At 38.0% G+C, this 23,257-nt stretch overlaps 7 protein-coding genes across 10 annotated transcripts; 2 read left to right on the forward strand and 5 right to left on the reverse strand.

Annotated features, from left to right (window-relative positions):
• Positions 1 to 40: 40 nt before the first annotated feature.
• LOC104754639 (uncharacterized) lies at positions 41 to 4,009 on the forward strand. Its single transcript, XM_010476865.3, has 8 exons — positions 41 to 173; positions 453 to 661; positions 817 to 1,392; positions 1,874 to 2,053; positions 2,230 to 2,431; positions 2,643 to 2,711; positions 2,810 to 2,942; positions 3,048 to 4,009. The coding sequence occupies exons 2-8, from the start codon at positions 472 to 474 to the stop codon at positions 3,609 to 3,611; spliced, it is 1,914 nt and encodes a 637-aa protein (XP_010475167.2). The 5' UTR covers positions 41 to 173; positions 453 to 471; the 3' UTR covers positions 3,612 to 4,009.
• A 369-nt stretch (positions 4,010 to 4,378) lies between these two features.
• Positions 4,379 to 8,305, reverse strand: LOC104754638 (transcription initiation factor TFIID subunit 6). Its single transcript, XM_019239602.2, is given in 13 exon segments — positions 4,379 to 4,524; positions 4,527 to 4,944; positions 5,035 to 5,160; positions 5,437 to 5,569; positions 5,824 to 5,948; positions 6,290 to 6,385; positions 6,479 to 6,616; positions 6,692 to 6,792; positions 7,098 to 7,206; positions 7,292 to 7,393; positions 7,611 to 7,697; positions 7,806 to 7,966; positions 8,139 to 8,305. Coding segments are annotated over 12 exon segments (1,641 nt in total). The 5' UTR covers positions 7,932 to 7,966; positions 8,139 to 8,305; the 3' UTR covers positions 4,379 to 4,444.
• Positions 8,306 to 8,482: 177 nt separating this feature from the next.
• Positions 8,483 to 11,589, reverse strand: LOC104754640 (uncharacterized). Its single transcript, XM_010476866.2, has 11 exons — positions 11,386 to 11,589; positions 10,891 to 11,024; positions 10,684 to 10,765; positions 10,518 to 10,585; positions 10,267 to 10,368; positions 10,091 to 10,180; positions 9,639 to 9,713; positions 9,516 to 9,548; positions 9,346 to 9,423; positions 9,193 to 9,249; positions 8,483 to 8,956 (listed from the first exon to the last, which is right to left on the reverse strand). Exons 1-11 carry the CDS (start codon positions 11,438 to 11,440, stop codon positions 8,759 to 8,761), a joined length of 972 nt encoding a protein of 323 aa, XP_010475168.1. The 5' UTR covers positions 11,441 to 11,589; the 3' UTR covers positions 8,483 to 8,758.
• A 122-nt stretch (positions 11,590 to 11,711) lies between these two features.
• Positions 11,712 to 14,306, forward strand: LOC104754641 (putative BPI/LBP family protein At1g04970). Of its 3 annotated transcripts, none has more exons than XM_087493804.1 (6): positions 11,712 to 12,245; positions 12,583 to 12,754; positions 12,834 to 13,182; positions 13,328 to 13,576; positions 13,697 to 13,822; positions 13,926 to 14,306. In XM_087493804.1, exons 2-6 carry the CDS (start codon positions 12,624 to 12,626, stop codon positions 14,151 to 14,153), a joined length of 1,083 nt encoding a protein of 360 aa, XP_087349930.1. In that variant the 5' UTR covers positions 11,712 to 12,245; positions 12,583 to 12,623; the 3' UTR covers positions 14,154 to 14,306. The 3 variants fall into 3 exon arrangements, 2 of the variants coding, with proteins under 2 accessions (XP_087349930.1, XP_010475169.1); XM_010476867.3 differs by having other exon boundaries at positions 12,615 to 12,754; XR_015585697.1 differs by having other exon boundaries at positions 11,755 to 12,245; positions 12,615 to 12,754; positions 13,332 to 13,576.
• Positions 14,307 to 14,312: 6 nt separating this feature from the next.
• LOC104754642 (protein disulfide-isomerase like 2-2) lies at positions 14,313 to 16,976 on the reverse strand. Its single transcript, XM_010476869.3, has 9 exons — positions 16,634 to 16,976; positions 16,305 to 16,463; positions 16,100 to 16,213; positions 15,789 to 15,964; positions 15,585 to 15,684; positions 15,300 to 15,476; positions 15,060 to 15,205; positions 14,801 to 14,947; positions 14,313 to 14,686 (listed from the first exon to the last, which is right to left on the reverse strand). Exons 1-9 carry the CDS (start codon positions 16,772 to 16,774, stop codon positions 14,500 to 14,502), a joined length of 1,347 nt encoding a protein of 448 aa, XP_010475171.1. The 5' UTR covers positions 16,775 to 16,976; the 3' UTR covers positions 14,313 to 14,499.
• Positions 16,977 to 17,017: 41 nt separating this feature from the next.
• LOC104754643 (uncharacterized) lies at positions 17,018 to 18,975 on the reverse strand. 2 transcript variants are annotated; one of them, XM_010476870.3, is made up of 5 exons: positions 18,576 to 18,975; positions 18,360 to 18,432; positions 18,073 to 18,143; positions 17,630 to 17,739; positions 17,018 to 17,541 (listed from the first exon to the last, which is right to left on the reverse strand). In XM_010476870.3, the coding sequence occupies exons 1-5, from the start codon at positions 18,693 to 18,695 to the stop codon at positions 17,304 to 17,306; spliced, it is 612 nt and encodes a 203-aa protein (XP_010475172.1). In that variant the 5' UTR covers positions 18,696 to 18,975; the 3' UTR covers positions 17,018 to 17,303. The 2 variants fall into 2 exon arrangements, with proteins under 2 accessions (XP_010475172.1, XP_087349931.1); XM_087493805.1 differs by having other exon boundaries at positions 18,068 to 18,143; positions 18,576 to 18,897.
• A 292-nt stretch (positions 18,976 to 19,267) lies between these two features.
• On the reverse strand, positions 19,268 to 22,419 carry LOC104754644 (zinc finger CCCH domain-containing protein 3). Its single transcript, XM_010476872.3, has 7 exons — positions 21,712 to 22,419; positions 21,264 to 21,412; positions 21,099 to 21,158; positions 20,653 to 20,769; positions 20,308 to 20,577; positions 19,952 to 20,197; positions 19,268 to 19,840 (listed from the first exon to the last, which is right to left on the reverse strand). The coding sequence occupies exons 1-7, from the start codon at positions 21,785 to 21,787 to the stop codon at positions 19,529 to 19,531; spliced, it is 1,230 nt and encodes a 409-aa protein (XP_010475174.1). The 5' UTR covers positions 21,788 to 22,419; the 3' UTR covers positions 19,268 to 19,528.
• Positions 22,420 to 23,257: the final 838 nt, after the last annotated feature.

Here is a 23,257-nt window from a genome sequence, read left to right on the forward strand (position 1 = left end):
CTGAGGGTATTAATGTAAATTGAAACACATGAGTTAAAGTGAGAGAGTCAGAGATCGCCACTGCCCTTTGTTGGGAGAGTGAAGGAGGATAGGATTCACAAAGGATGAATGCGCGATAGATAAACCCTTGCTCTTCGTCTTCTACCTCCAGCTTCGATTGTTCTCAGCCCTCGGTTCGTAACTTCTTATTCCTTTAAGTTATCTCATGGGGTTTAAGAATTATTATCGATTTTGTTTGCTTTATGGGTTTATATAACATTCGTGGAACCGCTGGCTTTAGGTTTGCAATCTCTAGGGAATCGAAATTTAATTGGAATCTTTTAACGATTTTTTGTGTTTATTGGTTGAGATTTTTATTTTCTACAGCCGTCTGTTCAAATTTGGTTTCCCATTTTTTTCGTTTGATGAAATAAAAGTTAAGATTTTTTTGTTCATCTGGTTTTTGTATATAGGTTGTTTAGTGTGGTAAGGATGATAACTGGGTGCAGCACACCAAGTGCACATGTTCTAACGAGCTCTCCGGGATTCAAGTCATCATCGTACAGAGCTGCTGCAGCAGGACAGACTCAATATCGTCTTGCTCGAAGTTCATTATCTGTCATAAAGAACTCGTGGGGATCACCTTCACCATTGAATGAGCTTCATTCCAGAGTCCCGAGAGGCATGTTGATTTCTTCTACTCGTTTGGTTTCAAATACTTAAATCATATATATCTCTGCTTCAATGAGTTTCTAATGATGTGAATGTTAAAGTGTCTTTGGTATTTTAAAGTTCCTGTTTTTTTTGTTTTTTTGACTCAATCTTTGATCGTTTCAGGTGTGCCTCTGTCATATCTCTCAGCTTCGTCTTCTTTGCTTCTGAATGGAGAACAAGGTAGTCTGTCTGGTACATTACCTGTGTTACCTGTCCGCAGAAAATCACTTTTGACCCCGCGAGCATCAAAAGATGTACCTTCCAGCTTCCGGTTTCCTCCAATGACCAAAAAGCCACAATGGTGGTGGAGAACTTTGGCATGCCTACCTTACCTAATGCCTCTGCACGAAACTTGGATGTACGCAGAAACCGCTTACCATCTCCACCCGTTCCTAGAAGATTTTGAATTCTTAACCTACCCATTTTTGGGCGCCATTGGAAGACTGCCAAGCTGGTTCCTCATGGCCTACTTCTTTGTAGCTTATCTAGGGATAGTGCGAAGAAAAGAATGGCCTCACTTCTTCAGGTTCCATGTAGTGATGGGTATGCTTCTCGAAATCGCTCTTCAGGTTATTGGAACCGTTAGCAAGTGGATGCCTCTTGGAGTCTATTGGGGTAAGTGTGGGATGCACTTCTGGACCGCTGTCGCGTTTGCTTATCTGTTTACCGTCCTGGAAAGCATACGGTGTGCACTTGCGGGCATGTACGCCGATATCCCATTCGTCTGTGATGCTGCGTATATCCAGATCCCTTACGACTAATAATACTAGGAAAACATCTGTGTTTGTTTTGTTAGGGCCTTGTGTTGTTACTATGTCTCTTATTGAATTATGTTTGTAATATTTCATCGTTTCATGAACTCAGCCCTCAAAATTTCAGGACTTGTAAACATGGATAAAACCAAAGAAAATCTCAAGTTTTTATGATTGAGCTTGTTTGGGGTCAAGTCAACAATAAAACAAATATGAGATATATTTCAAAAGAAACTATAAATAGGTGGATTTAAATGTAAAATTGGAAACATACATCTCCCCTTAACAGATTTATTTATTTATTTACCTCCAAAGTTACTCTTTTTAAAAAACCCTAATTTCGACACCTCTCTAGTTTCATAAACCCTGAGCTCGCCCACCAGAACCAGAGCCTCCTCTACAAAATTGATTCCAGAAAAAGATGGGAGGGTCGGTCTGCGACGAGTGCAAGCTAAATCCTTGGAAGTACAAATGCCCCGGATGTTCGATTCGATCGTGTGGCCTCTCTTGTGTGAAAGCTCACAAGAAGCGATCAGGTTGTACCGGAAAAAGGAAGCTCACCGAATTCGTTCCTCTCACACAGTTCGACGATAACCTCCTTCTTTCTGGTACAATTGAATCTCTAGAGTTTCAATTTCGTGAATTTGGTTTTGAAAAATTACATCTTTAAAGTTCTGATTTTTATTTGAGTATTTTGATCAGATGTATTCATGTTTCCGTGGATTAGTCTATGAGAATTCGTTTGGTAAACGTAACTTTATATTGATTTTCTCTATTGGTTTAGACTACAATATGCTTGAAGAAACAAAAAGAGTGGCCGAGTCTGCTCGGAGAAGAAGTAGTCAGTTATGCAAATACCCTTTTTATAATTTACCTTATTACCTTCGGAGCCTTCGCAATGCTGCTGCTACCCGCCGAACTAAGCTATGGTTTGCTCCTAGTGGAATGTTGAAGAGCGAAAAGAATCAGAGTCGATACGATCATAGGTAATCCTGAGATTACATATAAGTTATATCAAAATCAAGGCTTTTTGTTCTTATTTGGTGTTACTCTCAGCTGTGCTATTATCCCTTCTAGTGTCTGGTTAGGAATAAAGACTTATAGTAGTTGTTAAAGTTTTCGAGTTAATCTGTTTGTTGAAGTTTGTCAGAGCTTAAATTGATTCTATAATCTTACTTGATGGTTTTTTTGCGGTAGGAGCAAATGCATCTCGTGGACAATCGAGTGGCGGTTTCACTCTACGGATGTGATTCTTGTTGACCACGGGTTAGTATTCTCTTGGACTGGTAATCATATTTGTTTATTGAGGCACTTGGTTTTGTTCATTGGTCTGTCTCTGTTGACACTTATACTATCCATCCCAGAGTTGGTGAAGATACAAATCTATGCTCGGTGATAGAGAATCATCTCAAGCCTGGCCCGTGGATTCACAAGCTCAAGCCTTTTTGTGATGTGGATCTTGACTCTCTCAAACTTTTTATACGACTATACCCAAAGGTTTGGTTTTATTTCCCACTATCATTCCCCCATCTTTGTTGGTTCATAGTATGAAAATATTATGCATGTCTAAACAAAATATTAACCTTTTTTTCCTTGTCACAGGGTGCAAAGGCTCCTTTCAAGGCTCTGAACATCAGAGCTCCTTTGAGGCAACAGCTTGCCAAACTAGTTATATTAGAGTACCCGGTGATCCATGTATATCTACCTTCACAGAGCTATGACTTTGAAGTTATCAAAGACTTCTACCATGGAAACACGACGCCTAATCCTAATGATTCCTTATACGATGGTAATGGAAGCACAGATGGTATAACTTCCCGAGTAGAGGAAATAGAAGAAGACGACATTGACTCCTTTGAGCCAAAGGTTCTTGATCTTATGAAACAAATGAACTATAACCCGTGTCAGCGAGCCTCAGAAGAGGGTGGGGCTTCCGACAATCTGCATCCTCAGGTTGATGATCCCTTAGAAGTAGGGGATCTTGAGTTTGACCAAGAGTTAATAGACACATACTCTGATCTTTTCGCGGAAATGAACCCAGGTGATTATTTCAACTTTGAATGTGAGTTTGCAAAGGGACTGGATTCAGATGATAACTGCGACCTTCAAAATTTAGCTACTGATTTCAACATTGATGGACTAGAAGAAGGGGAAATCGTAGAATGATGGGTCATTGATTGTTCTGTCCCTGCAAAAAGAAATTACTTCTGGTGAACATTTTTGGTCGCCCAGGGTTTTATGTTCATGCCTGAAGCTCCCTTTTTCAAGCACATTGCATTGCTATTCTCGGTGCCATCCAAATCTTTTACTGGAAATGCAATAGCCAATCCATTAAATTGCAGAATCGATGGTCATAATTTTTTAGTTTGGGCTTTGAATAACAAGTATTTATGTAGTACACCAGAGTTACTAGGCTGTTCTGTGGTGTGTAGCAAACTTGATTGTTTGAAAGATGTCTTCCAAACTTTTGTTCAGTCTTATCCATGTATATCTTGTAATGTTTCAGACCGTTTTCATAGTCACCGTTTACCAAGAGGTAAAAATATGAATGGATATTATAATAATGTATGTATATCGAGCAATAAGGAAGAGAACATACATGAAAACAGAAATATAAAAAAAAATTGTAATCTAGATTGTTGAATAATATTGAAGAAACAAATACATCCATCAACTAAGCTCTTAATATATACACTGAAGCCGTCAACGATAACTCGATTTGCAACTTTCCAATTCAACTCAACCCACTCTGCAGGCTCATAAGGACTTGGAAATCCCTCAATCTTATAAAGAAGCACTCATGAGTTTACCTGTGTTTTAATTTCTCCAAGCCTCTTCTCTGCGTGAACATCAACATATTTATAATTACTCATTAGCGTTAATGTATTGTGTATCATTAATCTTTGGGTCTTTTGATTTCACAACATTCTAAATGCATTCACATCCAAAACCATGAGATTTATATCGATGAGGCAAACCGCACATGTACCTCTTAGTGGTTAGAGGAATACGAACATCTCTGTAGAAGGGATAAAGGGAAGAATCTTATCACCATAGAGTTCGTGTAGTTTCACCAAAGCCGTCCAGAATCAAGATCATCTTTCCATATCTGATCAAGGATTGCTTTCATGGTAATAGCCCGACCCCTGCCGCTTTCTTTCACCATTCCATTTCTGCTTTCAGACTCGTTAGCATCAGAAGTTTGTTCTGACGATGATGGTTGAGCAGAGTTTTGTGGCTGATTGTCATTTTCCACTGGATTATCTACTTCCATTGGAGCTGCGCCGGTGTGATCTTGTGATTGTACACCGTCTGGCCCATCTTTAGTTGTTAATCTTTTCTGGGGTGATCGGTTATCTGAAGAGTCTACACTCAGCTTCCGCTTCTGGGGCTCAGTATTGATTATCTTTCCCTTTCCCTTATGGAGGAAACTTGGTGACGGGGATGGTAAAGGAGGGAAGATTTTAAGCCGATCATGTATACACAAGCCTGTAGCACGCTGAAAAGCAAAAGAGCACAGGGTCTCTATAAGGATTGTCCACTGAGAATTCTATTAATGATGGAATTTTACAAGGATATGTTGACTAACCAGCAAAGCTCCATATACACGCCACGCTTCGTAGCTCTTCGTCTGATTCTTTTGCTTCTCAGCATCCAATTCCGGTTCGAGAAGTCTTAGATACGGTTCAAGATTTGGTACAATAAGAAGGCGTACCTACAGAAGAAATGACAATTCAGATGACAAAAGTTAACAATGCAGGATAGCGGTGCAGAAGTGATCATCCAATTCATGGAAGAGTTGTGTAAGGCTATAAAAATCCTAATTTCCCAATAAAAAGAGAAGGAAAGCCGGGAAAATGGTGTGGGGCTGCATCATATTGTATATCAGATTCTGAAAGAACATTGTGCCCCAAAGCTGCTAATCCTTATCTCTGGGTGATATCTGAAATTAGCATGCACAAACTTTCTGAAAGGTCAAGGAATGACTTACAACATTGTGCCCCAAAGCTGTTAATCCTTGAATTGCACCATAGTGTTGAGTCAAAGCCTTCTTTGGGTCCAAAAGTGCATTGATTAAAGTTTTTGTAAGACGAGACTGGAGAGTAATATAGACAGTTCCATACCTGGACGATTTTATTCAGACCACGGGATTTCAGATGTTAAAAGAATATAAAGGTGAGATATGTTATATAAAAGTGCGAGGCAATGACTAACCCTTCTAACTAATGTAATATAAAAGTGCGAGACCATCTCATGATATTGCATACAATTTCAGTATAAAATTTCATTATCGTTTCTAGTATGAAATCATGTTCAGCTCCCCACAATCAACCAAAAAAGAAAAAACGAGTTCATGACATGAAGGGAAAGAATGAACCTTTTACATATCAGTGCAACCAGATTGGCCGTAAAATCTCTGAGTTCCCAATGGTTGTCAGCAAATCTATTTCCAAGCTTCCTTGATACAAGGCATGTTACAACAGATGGCATCAACTGGTGCAGCTGACATCAAAAGGAAAAGTTCAATCAGTTTCATGGTAATGAAACAACGCTCAAACAACGAACTCAATATCCCAAAGCTAAATTACATTAACATTATCCCAAGGCTGGTTTACATACCCTCAATACAGATCCAAGGCATAATTTATTATCATTTAAGGCAGAGGAGAGTACTTACGCACTTGAGCTTGCATAATTCGGACAAACACTACTGCTAAACATCTTATATCCTTATATGGAATATGTCTAAAATACAACTTGAAGAAGCCCAAATCAAGAGCCTTAAAAAATGGAGCTAGCGATGATTCTTAGATATGGCAAAAGATAATCGAGAGAAAACTTACATAAGGCTCTATGTGTATGTGAGGATTCTGTAGAAGACTTCTAACAGTGTGCATTAGATTAAACAGGAGTTGGAAGTCATTTAAACCACGTGAAACCTGCACCAGTGGAGAAAATTAAAACTGTAATCTGTAAAAATAACAGTGGGTCTGATTGCTTAATACAAAATCCTCGTTGTTGCATGATGTTACCTCATCCGCAATGAAATTTGTAAAATATGGAACCAGAGGATGAAGTCCTGAGTCTGAGGCCAAGCTCACTAATGCTTCTTTAAACAGAGCAGAATTTGACTTGCTCATTGCCAGTTCAGCAATCTTTTGGAAGTATAGCTGTTAAGAGAGAACAACAGATAAGTCTTATGCATGTAAGATAGTATCCTGTGGTATTTAGCCTGCACCACATACCTGAAGCTCCCTAGATAGTACATGCTTCACTGGTAACCTAATGTCAATAAGAGGTCCGTCTTTTTGTTCATGGGGTTTGTTTTCTGCAGGTGCTCTAATGACTAGAGACAGCACAAACAAGTGAAAATATATTCAAGACAGGAAAGAACAAGGAATATCTTTAAATTTTCTTGCACATGATGATGAGTAAAACATTAATACAGATGGATCTAAAAATATGTATTTTGATCTCTCATTAACATCAGTAACCTCACCCCATAACATTGGGTACATTTAACATAGAAGGAGGTTAATTCACCAATGAATTCTGAAACATCACTGTACAGACTAATCTTTGTTTCATCTCGAAAACAATCGGTTAATGACTTCACAACTCTAACAAAGGACATAAGATTGAGAGACAAACCTTCTAAAGGAGCATTTTCTGGTATAGCGGGTTGCACTCCTTCAATAGCCAGCCAGTGACAAACAATTTCAGTATCAAGGGGAGCTTTTGGTAGTGGGGCTTCGATCACCTAAAATTTTGACAATTCTTGAAAACATTAGAAAAATAAAACGAAGAGCTAAGCAGTAACAAAGAAAATATGCCCAATATCTCACCTCTTTAAAATCTACTTCTCTGTCATCAGTGTAGAACAGATCCCGATGCCCAATAGCTTTTCTAAAACGAAATGGTGCTCCTGAGGCAAAGCCATATATCGGCTGCAATAAATATGATCATTCTCAAATAGATGCCTATGATTCAGTTAACTGCTATATTGAAACATGTGAAAACTGAAAAGCAATGTTTAACAGATGGTGCTATTCATATGAACCAGTAAAGCCAAACCTCAAAACCAAATCTTTCCCACTGAAACAATTTAGTGATAGTGCACTACCAAAACTCTTATATAAAGGGAATTGGTGTCTAGTTAGGTACCTCAACATTCCTTAAGTTGAGAGCACCATCTACATCCGAAGCAGTTAAAGTCGTTCTCTTTGAGTGACGCATGCATTTAATAGCTTCCTGTCAAAAAAAAGATGTTACAGAAAAATCAATATCTGATACCTGGAAACTCAACTCAAGAACACAAGGACATTGATTTATAATAAAAAAAAAAAAAGAGAAGGTGACCTGCATGATCTCACGAACACGATACTCAACATCAGGAGCAAGCATAAGAGCAGCCTCAGGTAACAAGTTGGTAATCCCAATACTTTGAGCTATAACCTCAACCGTTTCCTTAGGTACAACGCTCATCTTCTCTCGTCTCTTCTCCAGAGACTGCTTAAGCACTGTGGCACACAGAAGAAAAATCAACAGTAATTGGATTTTCAGTAAGATAAAAACACACAATACACAATGAATCGCAAATTCAACAGCCAATGCTACTTCGATACTCCGTAAACTGTGACAAATTTGCCCCCACTAGCCAAGTTCGACAACAGAAATAAGTTGGAAACTTACATGAACCAGAGAAGAATTTGCGTTGAACTTCCAAGATCGAGACCACTTGAGAGAGAGAGGGGAAAGAAGCTCCGATTCACCGATGCCAAGTTCCGTCAAGCCCTTCCTCCTCCTCTTAGTTTATAACAAGTGAATCAGGATCCGGTCGGGTATTTTAATTTGTGTGCAATTCACCCGATTCGATTATTACGGGTAAATTTACTTTGGGCTAACTCTAATCCGTTTTTGGGCCTTCCTAGCCCATTAAGAACGAAAGTGTTCTTTCTCATTCAAGACTACAAAAGTTCAGATCATGGAAGACCTAAAGAAAAAAACAAAGGTCAAGACTCAAGAAGAATCCATGATTACATCCATCAATTTTATTATTTTCATTCAACATACGTGAAATCGTTATTCACACTCTTTTCTTTACAAACATCAAAGACGAGACAAAAATAATTAGGGCAAAACAGATTGTTGATGGATGCAATAACATCTGTTACTTAGTGGAATTTTTCTTTTCTTCTTTTGTACATAAAATAATTGCCACTCTCCCAGTAAGTATATCAGAGAACTTGGGAGTTGGGACGAATATATTTATAAGCAATATTGTTTGTATATCAACCAAGCCAAAATAATATTTAGGATAGCCCTGGAACATCCCTTGCCCAAGATATTCCACCCGGAAACGCTCTATTAACTCTTGTTCTTGTCACAGGTGCGGGTGCTGCTTTTGTTTTTTCCTCCACTGGTTTCGCCATCACGGTTATTTCTTTTGCCAAAACCGGCTTGTGTATTACGTTTGCAGCCTCCTTGCCTTCCGTCAGAAACCTCAGACCCTGGAGTTTCCATAGTTTAAAAGTTTTTCAAAGCCAAAGAAACATCACGAGATAATCAAATAACAGCTACTACAAGTGGATCCAGGTTCCATTTTATTCAAATGAGGTTGATGAGAGACTGCCTTGAATCCAAGACCAATGGTCTTGTTGAATTTTTTTCACTAAAACAACTTTTCTGCATCGATAGAATGGAAATGCACATTCAAATGATGAAAAAGGTACTGTAGCATTCTTACCGAGAGAGAATTATTAGTAGATGGTTTTCCATCAATAACTAATCTCGCACCAACATCCTACACCAAGAAGCCAGAAACAAGATTTTATTTCAATCAGGCCTATAATTACGTGAAAAAGACAACGTTTCTCTTAATCTGTAAGTTAAGACTCACCTGAAAGACTTTAGTGCTTGTGCTGTCTTTAACGCCTGCGACTTGACATAGATGCCATAGTCCCGAGAGGGTCACATCCTAAAATTTTTAGCAAAAACTAAATGTTTAAGATAAACTAGTTTAAAGAAAATTGATAGCATGAACTGGCTTAATGGTTGTAGAAAACTTACTTGTTTGCTTTCAAGACTTTCAATCTTCCCTTCCTACGAAAGTAAAAAAAAATATTAAGCCTCTTTAATATAAATTGAGTCTTGTCCGAAATATGCAGATTAGAGGGTAAAGATGAAACTTACTATTCCAGAAATCATTTCATTCAGTTGCTTAAAATCAAACCCTATTTGTGAAATGCTTGATTTCATCTCAGTTACCTGCATTGAATTAAGATTCCTTGTGAACAAGGCATTGATGGAATAACTCGCGAAAATAAGAATCAAACTGTAATTTGAAAGCAACTACTGCGTAATCAAATTTACAACTACATGAAGTCATTAACACATGTATAAATAAAATTGAGCTACTAAACCTTGAAAAATCATACCAAACCCTAGCCAGGAATCTATTGTGCATGTGAAGGAAAACAGTTCAGACACAAAGAGATCGGAAGCTAATACATAAATACTCTACAATATTTTGGAAATCTTAATATTCTTCAAGTCCAGACGAATGTGTAATTGTCATAATCTGAAGTCTAGGAAAATTTTAAGCTATCAATAAAAGAAACTGAGAAATAAAATATGTTTCTTACATCACTTAAGATCATTTTAGATGTCTCGTTCTGCTCTTCCAACTTCCAATCCAAGGTCGCTAGCTTCTTAGAAAGGTGTTTCTTAGTTGACTGCGTAAACAAATGCATCGAGTCAAAAACCCACCAGAAGATAAAAATATATAACAAAGGGATGCTTCATAGGATTATTTATTCACCGCTAATGTGTCTGACAAATCCTCTAGTTGTTTCGAAACAGAGGCAACCGCATCAGCCATATTTTTCTTTGTCACAAACATTGCATCAGAAAATGACCACCCCTGCAATGTAGAAAGAAAGGAGTAAGATGTGGGTAAACGTTATAAGTCAATGATATTTATAGTGGATCGGTAAACTTCATCTTACAAAACTATAACAAAAGACACATGGAACAATAAAAAATATAGACAGATTTTAAAGAGATAAGCACCTTCCACCACATGTAGCAGTACCCCATAGCTCCAACGGCAGCCGCTGGAACCAGGTAAGATGCATAGCCTACATCAGCAAAAGCAAAAATTAATCATAAGATGGTAACTGGATTACAAGAAACATATTTAAACATATCTGAAACATATTTTCTGAAAGTAGTTTACCACTAGAGCTTGAATCTCTATTAAAGATGGTAACTGGATTGGTCATAGTTAGTTCCTTGATCTCGTTTGCAAGCTGTCGAATCTGGTAATAAAGAAACAACAACAAAAAATATGTCACTAAGAAGAGGGTCCAGCATTGGCCAAACAATTACAAGAGACACATGAATTCTTTTCTATACGGATTGTATATTGCTTAAATGGCAAAACCTGAGCAGCTAGGAGTGCACCGTCATACTTAAAGGGAGTGCTTTCAACTCCTTCAGCCCCCTTGAGTAAGTCCTGAAGCTGAGCTATTAGGTCAGACAACCTCCCATGTCTCAATACGATCGAACCAGATACACCTTGAACATGATAACATAACCCAAGTATCAATTTACATGAATCCTTACTGTAGAAAGGTCATTGACGGAGGAGGAAACTAACAAGAGAAAGATAAGTTGTTGTAACATAGAATTTGAAACAGAATTAAATAAAAAGCTGTATCTACCATCAAAACTACACTTTACAATTGTAGCAACTTTGGATTGTGGAGCAAATTAGAAATTCTACTGATGCATCAAAATTGTCACAACTTAAGATAAAATTCTAACCTAAATCTTTGTAAACTTTAGAGAATTTTCCATAGATTATACAGAGTCAAAGCAATACGAATCGAAACAATCGTCGAATTCATTAAACAATCACACATAGTGAGAAAGAGACCTGCGCCGAGTAGGATAAGGACCTTAGAGGTCTGAACACCTGCTTGCACCGCCATGGATTCCGGTTAAAAGCTTAAAAGATCGGCGGCCTTCTCTTGTCGATTAAAAATAATTCTCTGTTCCGTGACACAAAGCCAAGCCACCATAAGAGACGGGTTACGACACCCTTTTGCCCTTTAGACCTCAGCTTTCACTTTATTTGTCCAGAAAAATAATTACTTTTCACAATTTATGTTTTAACCCCAAAACTTCTGATTTCAATCAGATTACCCCCCACACGACGCAATGTAAATCGAATGACTAAGGTTATTTTAGACATTTCCTAATAATCCAAATCATTACGCAACTTGCTTGACACTACTCTCTCTCTCACCTTGTTTTGTGTGCTGCTAATGGCTAACCTGTTCTTCTTCTTCATTGAATAAAATCAAAAAAAAAAAAAAAAAACTTGAAATTTCCGCCATGGATGTTGGACGAAGCTTTCTTTTTCTTCTATTTTTAAGTTTCTTCTTGTTGCCTTCACATTCACAGACGTTCACATCGGTTCTCGTGTCTCAGAACGGACTCGATTTCGTCAAGAACCTTCTAGTCAACAAAGCAATCGCGTCGATCATACCTCTCCAGATCCCGAGGATTGAGAAATCTATGCGAATCCCGTTCCTTGGAGGAATCGATGTTGTTGTCTCCAATCTCACGATTTACGAGCTTGATGTCGCGTCGTCTTATGTTAAGCTTGGTGATACTGGTGTTATCATCCTCGCTTCCGGGACTACTTGTAATTTGAGTATGAATTGGCATTATTCTTACAGTACTTGGTTTCCCCCAATTGAGATATCTGATCAGGGGATCGCATCTGTTCAGGTGATTTTAATCATGTTTACTAATCTGTAGAAAGTGTTCTAATTGAAGCAAAAGCAAAGTCAAGTCCTAGTTTTTATTGCAGATTTTGGTGAATTTTTTTGTGGGTTTGTGTTTGTTCTCAATCGGTTGTGCGGTTTCCTTGGTACTTCATCCATTTAGGAGTCTCAAGATTCAGTTTTTTCTTATGTTTTGGTCCTTATGTTTCATGGTTGTTTTCTCCTAGAACATAGTTGCATATGGGAATCGGAGGGGACTGTTGCTCTCTGTGTTACCATTTCCATATCTTGTTTTAGTTTGGTTTGTTGCTTTGCTCATTTTTTATATCTGTTTTACAAAGGGAATTTGCTGATTCTGGCCTTCTCCGGTAAGGTTGAAGGCATGGAAATCGGGCTTTCTTTAGGCTTAAAGAGTGATGAAGGAGGCTTAAAACTTTCTCTTTCGGAATGTGGATGCCATGTGAATAACATAAACATTGAATTGGAAGGAGGAGCATCATGGTTTTATCAGGGGTATGGAAAATATGATTGAAAGTACTATGGCTGTTGGTTGGTGTTCATTATAACTTTAATTTTCTTCTCTGCAATTCAGGATGGTTAATGCATTTAAAGACCAAATTGGGTCAAGTGTGGAAAGTACGATTGCCAAGAAACTTACTGAAGGAGTATCAGACCTTGATTCATTCCTACAAAGCCTCCCAAAGGAAATCCCAGTGGATGATAAAGCTTCACTTAATGTCACCTTCACCACTGATCCTATATTGAAAGATTCATCCATCACTTTCGAGATTGATGGTTTGTTCAACAAAAGAAAAACGAATCAAGTCTTGAAGTCCTTCAGAGAGTCTGTATCTTCGGTTATCTGTCCTGGAAATTCTAAAATGCTTGGAATTTCAGTGGATGAAGCTGTCTTTAACTCTGCTGCGGCTCTGTACTACAATGTAAGTTCTCAAGTCTTTTGGTTTTCTCGTATATTATATAGTCAATCAGAAGTAATGCTCCGTCTGTTATGAATACATTTGAAACAATATTACTATTTTCCATTGTTGTTTCTAATATGAGGATGTTTACTCTTGCCATATTTAGGCAGAATTTATGCAATGGGTTGTGGATAAAATACCAGAGCAGTCTCTTTTAAACACTGCTAAGTGGAGGTTCATCATTCCACAACTATACAAGAAGTACCCAAACCAGGATATGAATCTGAAAATCAGTTTGTCTTCACCGCCACTTGTAAAGATATCAGAGCAATACGTTGGAGCTAATGTTAATACGGACCTAGTAATCAATGTTCTAGAAGCAGAAAAAGTAATACCAGTAGCATGCATCTCCTTGGTGAGTCCTCTAATGACACAAAGTTGCATATGTTTTGTTCTAGATACTTACTAAAAACAATATTGCAGTGAACTATATAATAGTTGACCAGTAGGTGATCTACTGTTTCCTTTGCTGCAGGTGATCCGGGGATCTGGTGCTCTCCAAGTCATGGATAATAACCTTGGAGGCAGCGTAAGTTTACAAGATTTCTCCATGACTTTGAAATGGAGCAACATTGGAAATCTCCACCTGCATCTTCTTCAGGTAAAACCATCATGTCAAGTGTTTAAAGCCTGTTTGACTCAGAAGGATTTCATTCATTCTTAACATTTACACGTATTTCTTTATCTTGTTCCGATCTTTGTAGCCAATAGTGAGGACTGTTATACAAACGGTGTTTGTGCCATATGCAAATGACCATCTAGAAAAGGGATTCCCTTTGCCCATAATCCATGGATTCACACTTCAGAATACGGAAATCATCTGCTCAAGCTCTGAGATCACAGTTTGCAGTGATGTCGCTTACTTGGATTCATCCCAGCTGCCTCAGTCACATCTGAGTCTACCAGGATCCATGCCTTGGAAAACAAAGTAGTTGTAGTTTACAATTGGCGGCTTCAGTGTTGTTACTGGTATGATATACGGACCAGTAGCAAACAAAGCTTTGTATACTACGCTTTATGTTTCACGTTGACTAAACTGTGTATGCTGTACTTTCTGTATAAAATAAATAAAATTATCTTTGTAATTACTATGGTTAAAATCCGGCTATGGCAATTAATTGTTCAAAGTCATATCAAAGCTGAACGATTCTGTATCTATACCGAAGCCAAAAGTGTATACTCTGTTCCAACAATTTGAACTGATTCATTGGCCTTGAGTGGGACATTTTAACAGTCTTTTAAAAAGCCAAAACCGCACCAATGAGGTGAAAGAGAAGTTTACAAGTCGTCCTTGGACTCAGTGGAGGCAGCTTCATCATTTCCCATGAGTTCTTCAAGTGAGAATTCATCTGCATCAACTAGCTCTCCATCTTTACCATCCCAAGCTTCTGTCTTCACTATCTCCATTGTTCCATCAATAGGTAAATTCCCTTTTCCTCCTTTTGCAGCTTCCTTTACGAATTCTCTGATAACACAAATAAGAAAGAGACTCGTTTTGGGCTTGCTACCGAAACAATAATATGCATGGACCATTGGTTTTGTTGTACAGGATAGAGAGGAAGACAAAAGGTACACTTACTTGATGTGTTTAACCTCAAAACCACTTTTAAGTGGAGCATAGGCTCCTTTCTTTGCGTTTAAGGCTACCATTGCTGGATAACCATATCCTCCAACACCGACACGCTTCTCCAAATCAGGTTGTTTTCCAGCAGCCACCCACACAAAGCTGTAAATATAATCAAAATCGAACATTTGAGCAATTTCTCCAAAAACATAGTAACTGACAGCTGGAATATGATGATAGTAACAAAGAGAAAAGAGATGTGTTCTAAGCTCACCTGTAAGGATCCCTCTTAAACTTTTCTGCAACTGATAATAACATCTCTACATACTTGTTCCTTCCTTCAGCTTTCGAGTCCAGAATGTCAGGTAAGAAAGAAACAAAGCAAATAGCAGCAGAACCACACTTCTCTTCCATGACATCCTATTCAATCAGGACAGAACAAGGAGTGTCGATGGCTTAAGTTGGAGACAAATAGAAAACAATGCTAGGGAACAGTCACAGATTGGAACAGTACCGGCCCAGTTAGTTCAGTTACTTCAACAGGTCCAACATTGGACTCTAGCTGTTCCAGAGCAAAAGATTCTATTGCTGATGCAGATCTAGCACCCTCATAAGGTACTGGGCTGCTTTTGTCTGCACCAAAGACCAAGATAGTGGGGAATCCTTGCACTTTGAATCTGCTCTTTATCGACTGCAATATAGAAAACCTTGTTAGGTCTCATCAGGGTCAAGATGAAAACAAGCGTTTGCTGATAAGAAGCAGAAGATGTGGCAAAATTGACATGGTTTATGTGATTACCTGCTCAACATCACAATTGACATGACCTAGTTTGACCTTCTCCTTCAACTTTTTTGCAGCCTTTTTCCACTCAGGAGCTAGCTTTTTGCAGTGTCCACACCTTGAAGGATAATAAGAAAAAATATGGTTTCCAGTTTTAGATATTGAAAAGAAGAAGATTAAAGAGGCGTGAACAGCTCAAGAGTCAAATATGCCACTACTTACCAAGGTGCAAAAAACTCCACAATCCAAAGTTCTTTGCTTTCAGTAACCAACTCATCAAAGTTGCTAGAGTTTAGCTCCACTGAGGTGCTAGGCTCAGATTTCTTCTCACTGGATCCTCCTCCATTTTTAGTGCCAGTTGTTTTACCATCCAAACGATCTTTTAACAGCGCCTTTATCTGCAAAATAACAATATATTCATCTGAATACATGTACACTAGCTTGATGGAGAATAATATCTATACGTTATTTCATTAACTCAATAGCTACAACAACACCATGTAATCAAGAATCAGCAATAATAAGCAACAAACCTGCTTGATAGCAAATTGAGCAATGGATTTAGCATCCCTTGCTCCTTGGTAATCAATTGGAGGCTTCCCGGGAACAAATACTTTAATGGTTGGGAAACCCCTCACACCATAATCCTGAGGGAGACAACATATTTATCATCAACCATTGGCAATCACATAGGCCAAAAAAAAAACAGAAAAGCATAACTCAAAAATAAACACAAACCTGAGAGACAGACTTGTGGGCGTCAGCATCAATGGCTGCCACAGTAGCAATACCTTTCAAAGTATTAGCAACTTTCTCCCAAGTTGGTGTAAGAGATTTACAATGACCACACCATGGCGCAAAGAACTCTACCAAAACGACACCATTTGAATTAAGAACCTGCCAACCATTTCCACGGAGAATATTACACGAATACACAATACCTTAGATATCATCAATACATGCTCTCGTAGTTTTCAAGGGATCCAACAGTATTAAAAAAAAAAAACAGACGTAAGCTGAATCTACCATAAACTGCAAAACGAAATCATATAAAATCACAGCCAAACCTTAGACTTGAAGTTAGAAGGAGTGAGTTGAACCACTGGCGAAGAAGATCCATAGAGAGCATTGCCGATATCGAAAAAGACAAACAACAGAGTGCAAATTGTAAACAACGTTATTGCTGTTGATTTGTACATTTTGTACATTTTTCTTTCTTTCTCCCAAAATTAAAAAGTGACTCTTCTTTAGTTCTTTAGGAGTTAGGACACAACAGAACTTAACACATTATCTACGTGGAGTTACGTGTACGCACCAATGATGTTGTTACACGTCAGCACACTCTCTCCTACCTCTTACTTACCTCTGTTTTTTTGTATTCTGTTCATAAACAGAGGGATCCTTAGCTCTGAATAGCTGAATCACGTTTCATATTCCACTAATGGAGTCAATTTATAACACAAATCCGTTTGATTTTCGAATGTAGTTTTGCCACAACAAACCAAAAAAAAATATAGATACAGTGACTCACTTTCCTCACTACAAGGAACAAAAAGACAGAAGAGAGCCTTTTGGCTTCATGACAAAACCGATGTGTGCTTTATACTAACGTTAAGAAATAGTCGTTCGTTGTTCCGATCAACTAATGCTTTAGATTGTTTACTCCCCTTTGGTATCCTGAACAAACAATTGACAGATTTTGTTTTTTTTTTGGTTCTTGCAGGTTATTTCGATATTTCAACCTGCAGTTTCTGGCGCCTTCAAAGCAGTTTCTGGCGTCTTCAAAGCATTTTCTGTTGTTTTGTTCTGTCTTGGGAATGGTCGTCTGAGGAACTTTGTCGTTGGCCAAGCTCGTGGTTTTATTCTCCCTAATAACTTCCATTCTCTCGGCTTTAACTGCCCAGCCAATCTCATCTGCTCCCTTCTAAACTTCCTATTTGCATACCATATCCCGCCTCGCCAACCCAAGCCATACCTGAAAACACCAGACAGAAAATATTAACGAAAAAACCTGACACAACATCAAACTTGTCAACCTAACAACAGTCTTTGTGTAAACAAACCCGAGGATCAAAGTGGTTCCAGCGGTGGCAATTGTTGTAGTGAACCTGGAACCAACTGGATCAACAAGCTTCTTCAGTTCTCCTCGTTCCAACTCTTGGGTGCTTTTCATCTGGCATGAGAAACACACAGATATTTCAAATGACAGACTTAGGATCATAAAGGTACAAAGACAAAACACTAAATGTTTGAAACCAGGTTTGAAAATTCAGGCAATTACGTTGTATATTCATGATAAAACCGATCAAAAACTATACACTATATTAACAGGAAGCACAAAGTAATTTGCAAGAGTTCCCACATAAGAGCAGCTATATATGATTCCAACTATGCAAGCAGCTAAATCCAAAGCAACTATTCAATACTGTCATATGTATATGTGCAATAACTTTTGGCAAACAACTTTTAACAGCGAGAAAAATCTTGGCAAGTGAGGGAACCTAACATTAACCGCATTCTCAATTGACTCCAGTCTCTGATTGATTCTAGTTTCATTGTAGTGGCGTAATGAGTAACCTGCACAATCATTCATCCATTGGTTAGCAACTCGGTCAAACACAATTCAAGAATAGAATGAAGCTAGAAGTGTCAACATCCAAAATCTGAAATCACTTCACAAAGTCATTGTTCACCGTTCAAAAGCTATTCAATATAGTTGACTTAAACATCCAAATATGCCGTAAGAATAAATAATTGCATGAGAATTTGATGATAAAAAGTAAGCAATCTCACCAATCCAAGCCGTAGCAACAGATGCAATGGAAGTTCCAACTGTAAGGACGACCCTGTGCCTCTCGAACAAGTCCTAAAGAGATTCAACGAACTCCATCAAAAAAAGATGACACATATAGAAATTTTAACCGAAGAAACTCTGATGAATGAAACATTCAATCATCCAAATTCGATATAAAAATTGAAACTTTTTCTAACAAAAGAGGAAAAAGTCACCTTGGTGGAGAGATAGGATTCCTGGACAGCGACCAATGAATTTAGGGCTTTTTTCTTCAGGTGAGGCACAACTGCGGAACCCAGAATCGATGTCCCTCGGCCTCCTCTCAGCCGATTCATGATTTTACCTTGATGCGCGGCTGAAGAAAAAACTCGGGACTGAGTCGATTCGGGGCGGAGCAGATTTAGATTCTATGGTTGCGTTGCGTGTGCCCAAATCGTCGGGGACAAAAAAAAAACGCAACAAAGGGAAGAGATTCTCCCCCCCACGCAAAGGACGAAGCTTTACCACCTCCCAGATTTTTCTCCGACAAAAAAGCCTAAAAAAAAACAACCCTTTTCAGTTTTCAACTCTTTAATTTGGAATGTTCTCAAATGTAATTTGACTGACTAATCAATCAATAGTAAAAAATTGGAACCTATTTTTATTTTATTAAATAAACAATGATGTGAATATGTGAATATATCTCTAAACATCATTAACTGATAACTCATGTGAATAATTCAAACTTATAATTATTTCCTAATTACATGCAATCTTTTCAGATATGTTGTATTTTTTGAAAAACAAACCACAAAATGGTTTTTAAAAAGTTGTTAAACAATAGTGTATACTTTCAATTTACACTTGAGAATAACAAAAGTAACAATTTACACTATATAGACTTGTAAAATAATTGGAACTGGGTCTATTTTTTTCCAATGTAAAAATTTATTAACAGAGTCAAAAAACAGAAGAGTTTTAACATCCTATATAGTTTTCAGAGCCATGGCCATCTCCAAAGAAGAAGAAGCCAAAATCCCAAAAAAAAAGAGAAACACTTTTCACCTCCCTTCCTCTTCCACAAAAAAAAATTAACAGAGAGAGAGATCATTGAGATCTTAAGAAGCCTGAGTGGGGGTGATTCAGCGTTATTATCGCTGATGATCAATGCTGTGATCATGAAACATGCTCATGTTGATGACGACTTCTCTGACAAATCATGTACTTTTGAGTTATTCAATTGTTCAGAATCACATTCCGGTTTCTCTGTCTCTGAGCTTTGCTTCTTCACATCAGGTTTACCATTAGATAAAGACTTTGAATCAGAGCGGCTTGGCGACGGTGAGATCCTCTGATGGGTTAAGACAGGTGAAGCATATGGAGTAGGCAGAGACGCAGACATGGTCAAGCCGGGATATGGCAGCACCGGGTGGTCGAATTTGCAATTTGGTCCGAACTTGCAGAATCCATAGGACCTGAAGTTACCACACGCTGGTTGTCCCTGGATAGCAAAAAAAAAAGCAGAACAGTGGCTCAATAGTACGTATGATCTGTAAGAGACCACATCTTTTTGTAACCAAAAGCTCTTCTTTCAGTTGAGCAATAGACTTACAGGTCTCGCTGGAAGAACAAAAGGGTTTATAAGACTTGGTGGTGGTGGTGAAATCCTTACTCCGGGATGATTGTATTTGCAATCGTCTCCGTATTTACATGTCCCGGTGTTCATAAAAAACCTACATTCTGGTCGATCAGAACTTTCAGGCAAACCACGGTTCAATGTCATAGCCACCGGCACGGATGCACTAGAACCAGAGTAATAAGGTTGATTCTTCACATCATACATGGGGTTAGGTGCAGCCTGCAACATAACATGTGATATCATTAGTAAGGAACATATTTCTGAAGAGTTTCTAAGGGAATTCAAATTTGCTACAAGCAGAATCAATCCGAGCTTCTATTCAGACTCACCATGTAAGTGCCCCAGCCTTGGGGAGGGAAAAGGCCTTGAGAGGGTGATACCATGATTGGAACATAGGACTGAGGAACTTGTGGACGAGGCAAAGTTCCATATGTAGACATCATTGTTAATCCACTAGCATATTGTAAACCTGTAGAAGGAAAGCTAGGCATTCCATATGCAGTAGAATGTCCATTATCAGGTTGAGGATGGTGGAATCTGCAAGCAACTCCGAATCTGCAAGTTCCTGTTCGCAGGTAATATGGACATGGCTTCTCGCCCTGGACAAGAAACTCAACTCAAATCTTCCACATTCAGTAAATTAAAATAAAGGAAAGCAACCGGTGTGAAATTACCTGACGCATAGGTAAACCAATAACATTGAACAATACAGGTTCTGCACCGTTCCTGTCCTTTGGGTGATGATATTTACAAGTTGAGCCGTACTTACAAGCTCCTGTCTTCAGAAAATACTAAAAACGAAATTGAAAAGAAAGTTGTTTAGTAAACATATTTGAGGAAAGTAAACAATTCAGTTCATTTTCTTATCTTTCAACTCAAGGAAAGACTAAAACCAGACAAGAGGAATATGTTGTGCAGTTCAATGTAGATTCTTGTAACCTCTTAAAGCAAAGTAATAAACAAGAATAAGTTCTCTTACTTTAAGCAAGATGGACGAGAAGCTTAAGTCTAAACAAATTCTCGTTTCCTTTATTACTCTCTACAATGCACTAATCTAAACAACAACCATTCGAATGAATCAAGAAGTTGAAAGAATGAGAAATATCGCAAGAGAGTGCACCTCACAATCGGGCTGTCCAATTCTCTCCGGGAGCTCCTCCTTGTAATAAGCATTATTACCCTATCAAGATGTTTACAAAGCAATAACAAGAAGCCATGAGGCAAATACTAAAACAAGAGGAAAAATTGCAAACTTAGACTCAGTCAAAATTGTGTGTTCTCTCACCTGTGGAAGATTGGGAGGATGATTGTAACGGCAACTGCTTCCATAGCCACACAGACCAGTTCTTAAATAGAATTGGCAATCTCTTTCACCGGGACGATCCGGATATGGGTTCGATTCGTCATCATTTACTTTCATCTTACTAAAGGCATCTACAAGATCATCATACCAACAACAACAACAACAAAACAACCAGAAAATCATCACATGTTTTTTGATAAATCTCCAAAACTTGGATCACTAGGATATTAAAAAAGCAAACGGAAACGTAAACAAAAACTCATAAAGATATCAATCAAAATTTCCAAAATGCTACAATTTTTTTTTTTGTTGAAATCACAATGAGAGTTAGTATAACGATGATCTTGAAACGCATTACGGAAAACAAAAAAAAAAAAACAAACGGGGATCATATAATAATAGTCAGATCTCTGAAAGATAAGGAACTAACCTTGGATATTAAAGTCGGAAGATCGAATCGAGACAAGAGAGCTTTGAACAAGCTGAGTGTCTGACATGGGTCGCATGTAAGACGATGATCACGATGATCAGCAAGAACAAGAAACAATACAAAGGTAGGAAAAAAATCACAGATGAAGTGTAACGATCATCGAAAGAAACAAACTTTTATTATCTTTTTCTGGGTAAGATAAGAAATGACACCACAAGGGGAAGAAGAACAGAGGTAGATAGAAGGAAAATAAAAAGAAGAAAAGATTCAATTTTTTTTCCAAAAAGAGATCGCTAGTTGGAACAGATCCAGTGGGAAATTTAATGCTAAATAAATTTCCAAAATGTAAGTAAATTTGCTTCCTTTTTTTTTTTTTTTGAGTTTCTCAGACAGACTCTTCTTGCACTTTGTATTTTTGTATTTTCCCTTTTTCTTTTTTTTTTTTTCTATCTTCCGATGTCTTCTGTGTGTTTTCCAATGTGAAAAGGGAAGAAAATTAATTAAAAGAGTGCCAAGTAAGTAAGCAAAAGTAATGAGAGAGAGAGAGAGAGATAAGTCTGCATGTACACGAAATGACAATGTTGTCCCTACATTATCTGTACTACTGATGATATATCTTCTTCAATGTGCCGACGGTTCCATGTGAATATGAATATGTGATCCGAACCATCATCGTTCCTTAACAAACAAAAAAAGTTTTGAAGCGCTAGAAAAAAAAACACACACACAAAAGTACAAGACTCCATGTATAGGGGTAAAAGGGTCAGATAAAAGTAAGTCTTCTGGCACAAGAAATCTTTTATTACGAGAGAGTGGTTTGAGGGGGACCCCACACTGGGTAGAAAGAAAGAAAGAAGAAGAAGTAAATTAGAGAGAAAGAAGTTAAGTGTCTGTCTGTCAGCAGAGCGAGACAGAAGAAGCGAGGGGAGGTTACGATTCGGTGGTCACTAGAGCAGCGTATGACTAAAAGAAGCTCTGTGTTGTGTGTGTGTGTGTGTCATCTTTTTAGACGTCAGTATTTTACGCCACGTTTTAAGCTTACGAGGTTATTATCCTCTGTTCACACGACCACCTGTTCAAGTTCAACTATTATTATCTTCCTTTGCCGTCAGTTCTAACTTTTTGACCCTTCCAAATACTACTTTTCCACGTCAGTCAACAACATAAATAAACAAAAAAAAAAAAAGTAAAAAAAAAATTAAAAAAAATCTCATATCTTTGACTCTCCTTTTTTTTTTTAAAGTTTCCTATGACTTCAAGTTTCCGCACCATTCATTCTCTTTCTCTTTTTGGTCGGTTGCTCCGACAAATGGGCCTTGTAAACATGGGTAAAAGAATACTACTACTGGGTCTGTTTTGTACAATCTTACCTTTTCTGAAATCTACCATTTATGACTTGCACTGGGCTAAGGTCCAGTATGTTGTTGGGCTTTTTTTAATTATTACAAAAAACTGCCTCTTTTTAGGACTTTCTTTCTTGATCATGATGTTCTTCAACATGTAAATTTAAAATTCTGATGACCATGTTACATTACGAAGTGCAAAT

The sequence above is a fragment of the Camelina sativa genome, chromosome 17 (genome assembly GCF_030686135.1).
Source record: "Camelina sativa cultivar CO46 ecotype springtype chromosome 17, ASM3068613v1".
In the NCBI taxonomy this organism is placed as follows: domain Eukaryota; kingdom Viridiplantae; phylum Streptophyta; class Magnoliopsida; order Brassicales; family Brassicaceae; genus Camelina; species Camelina sativa.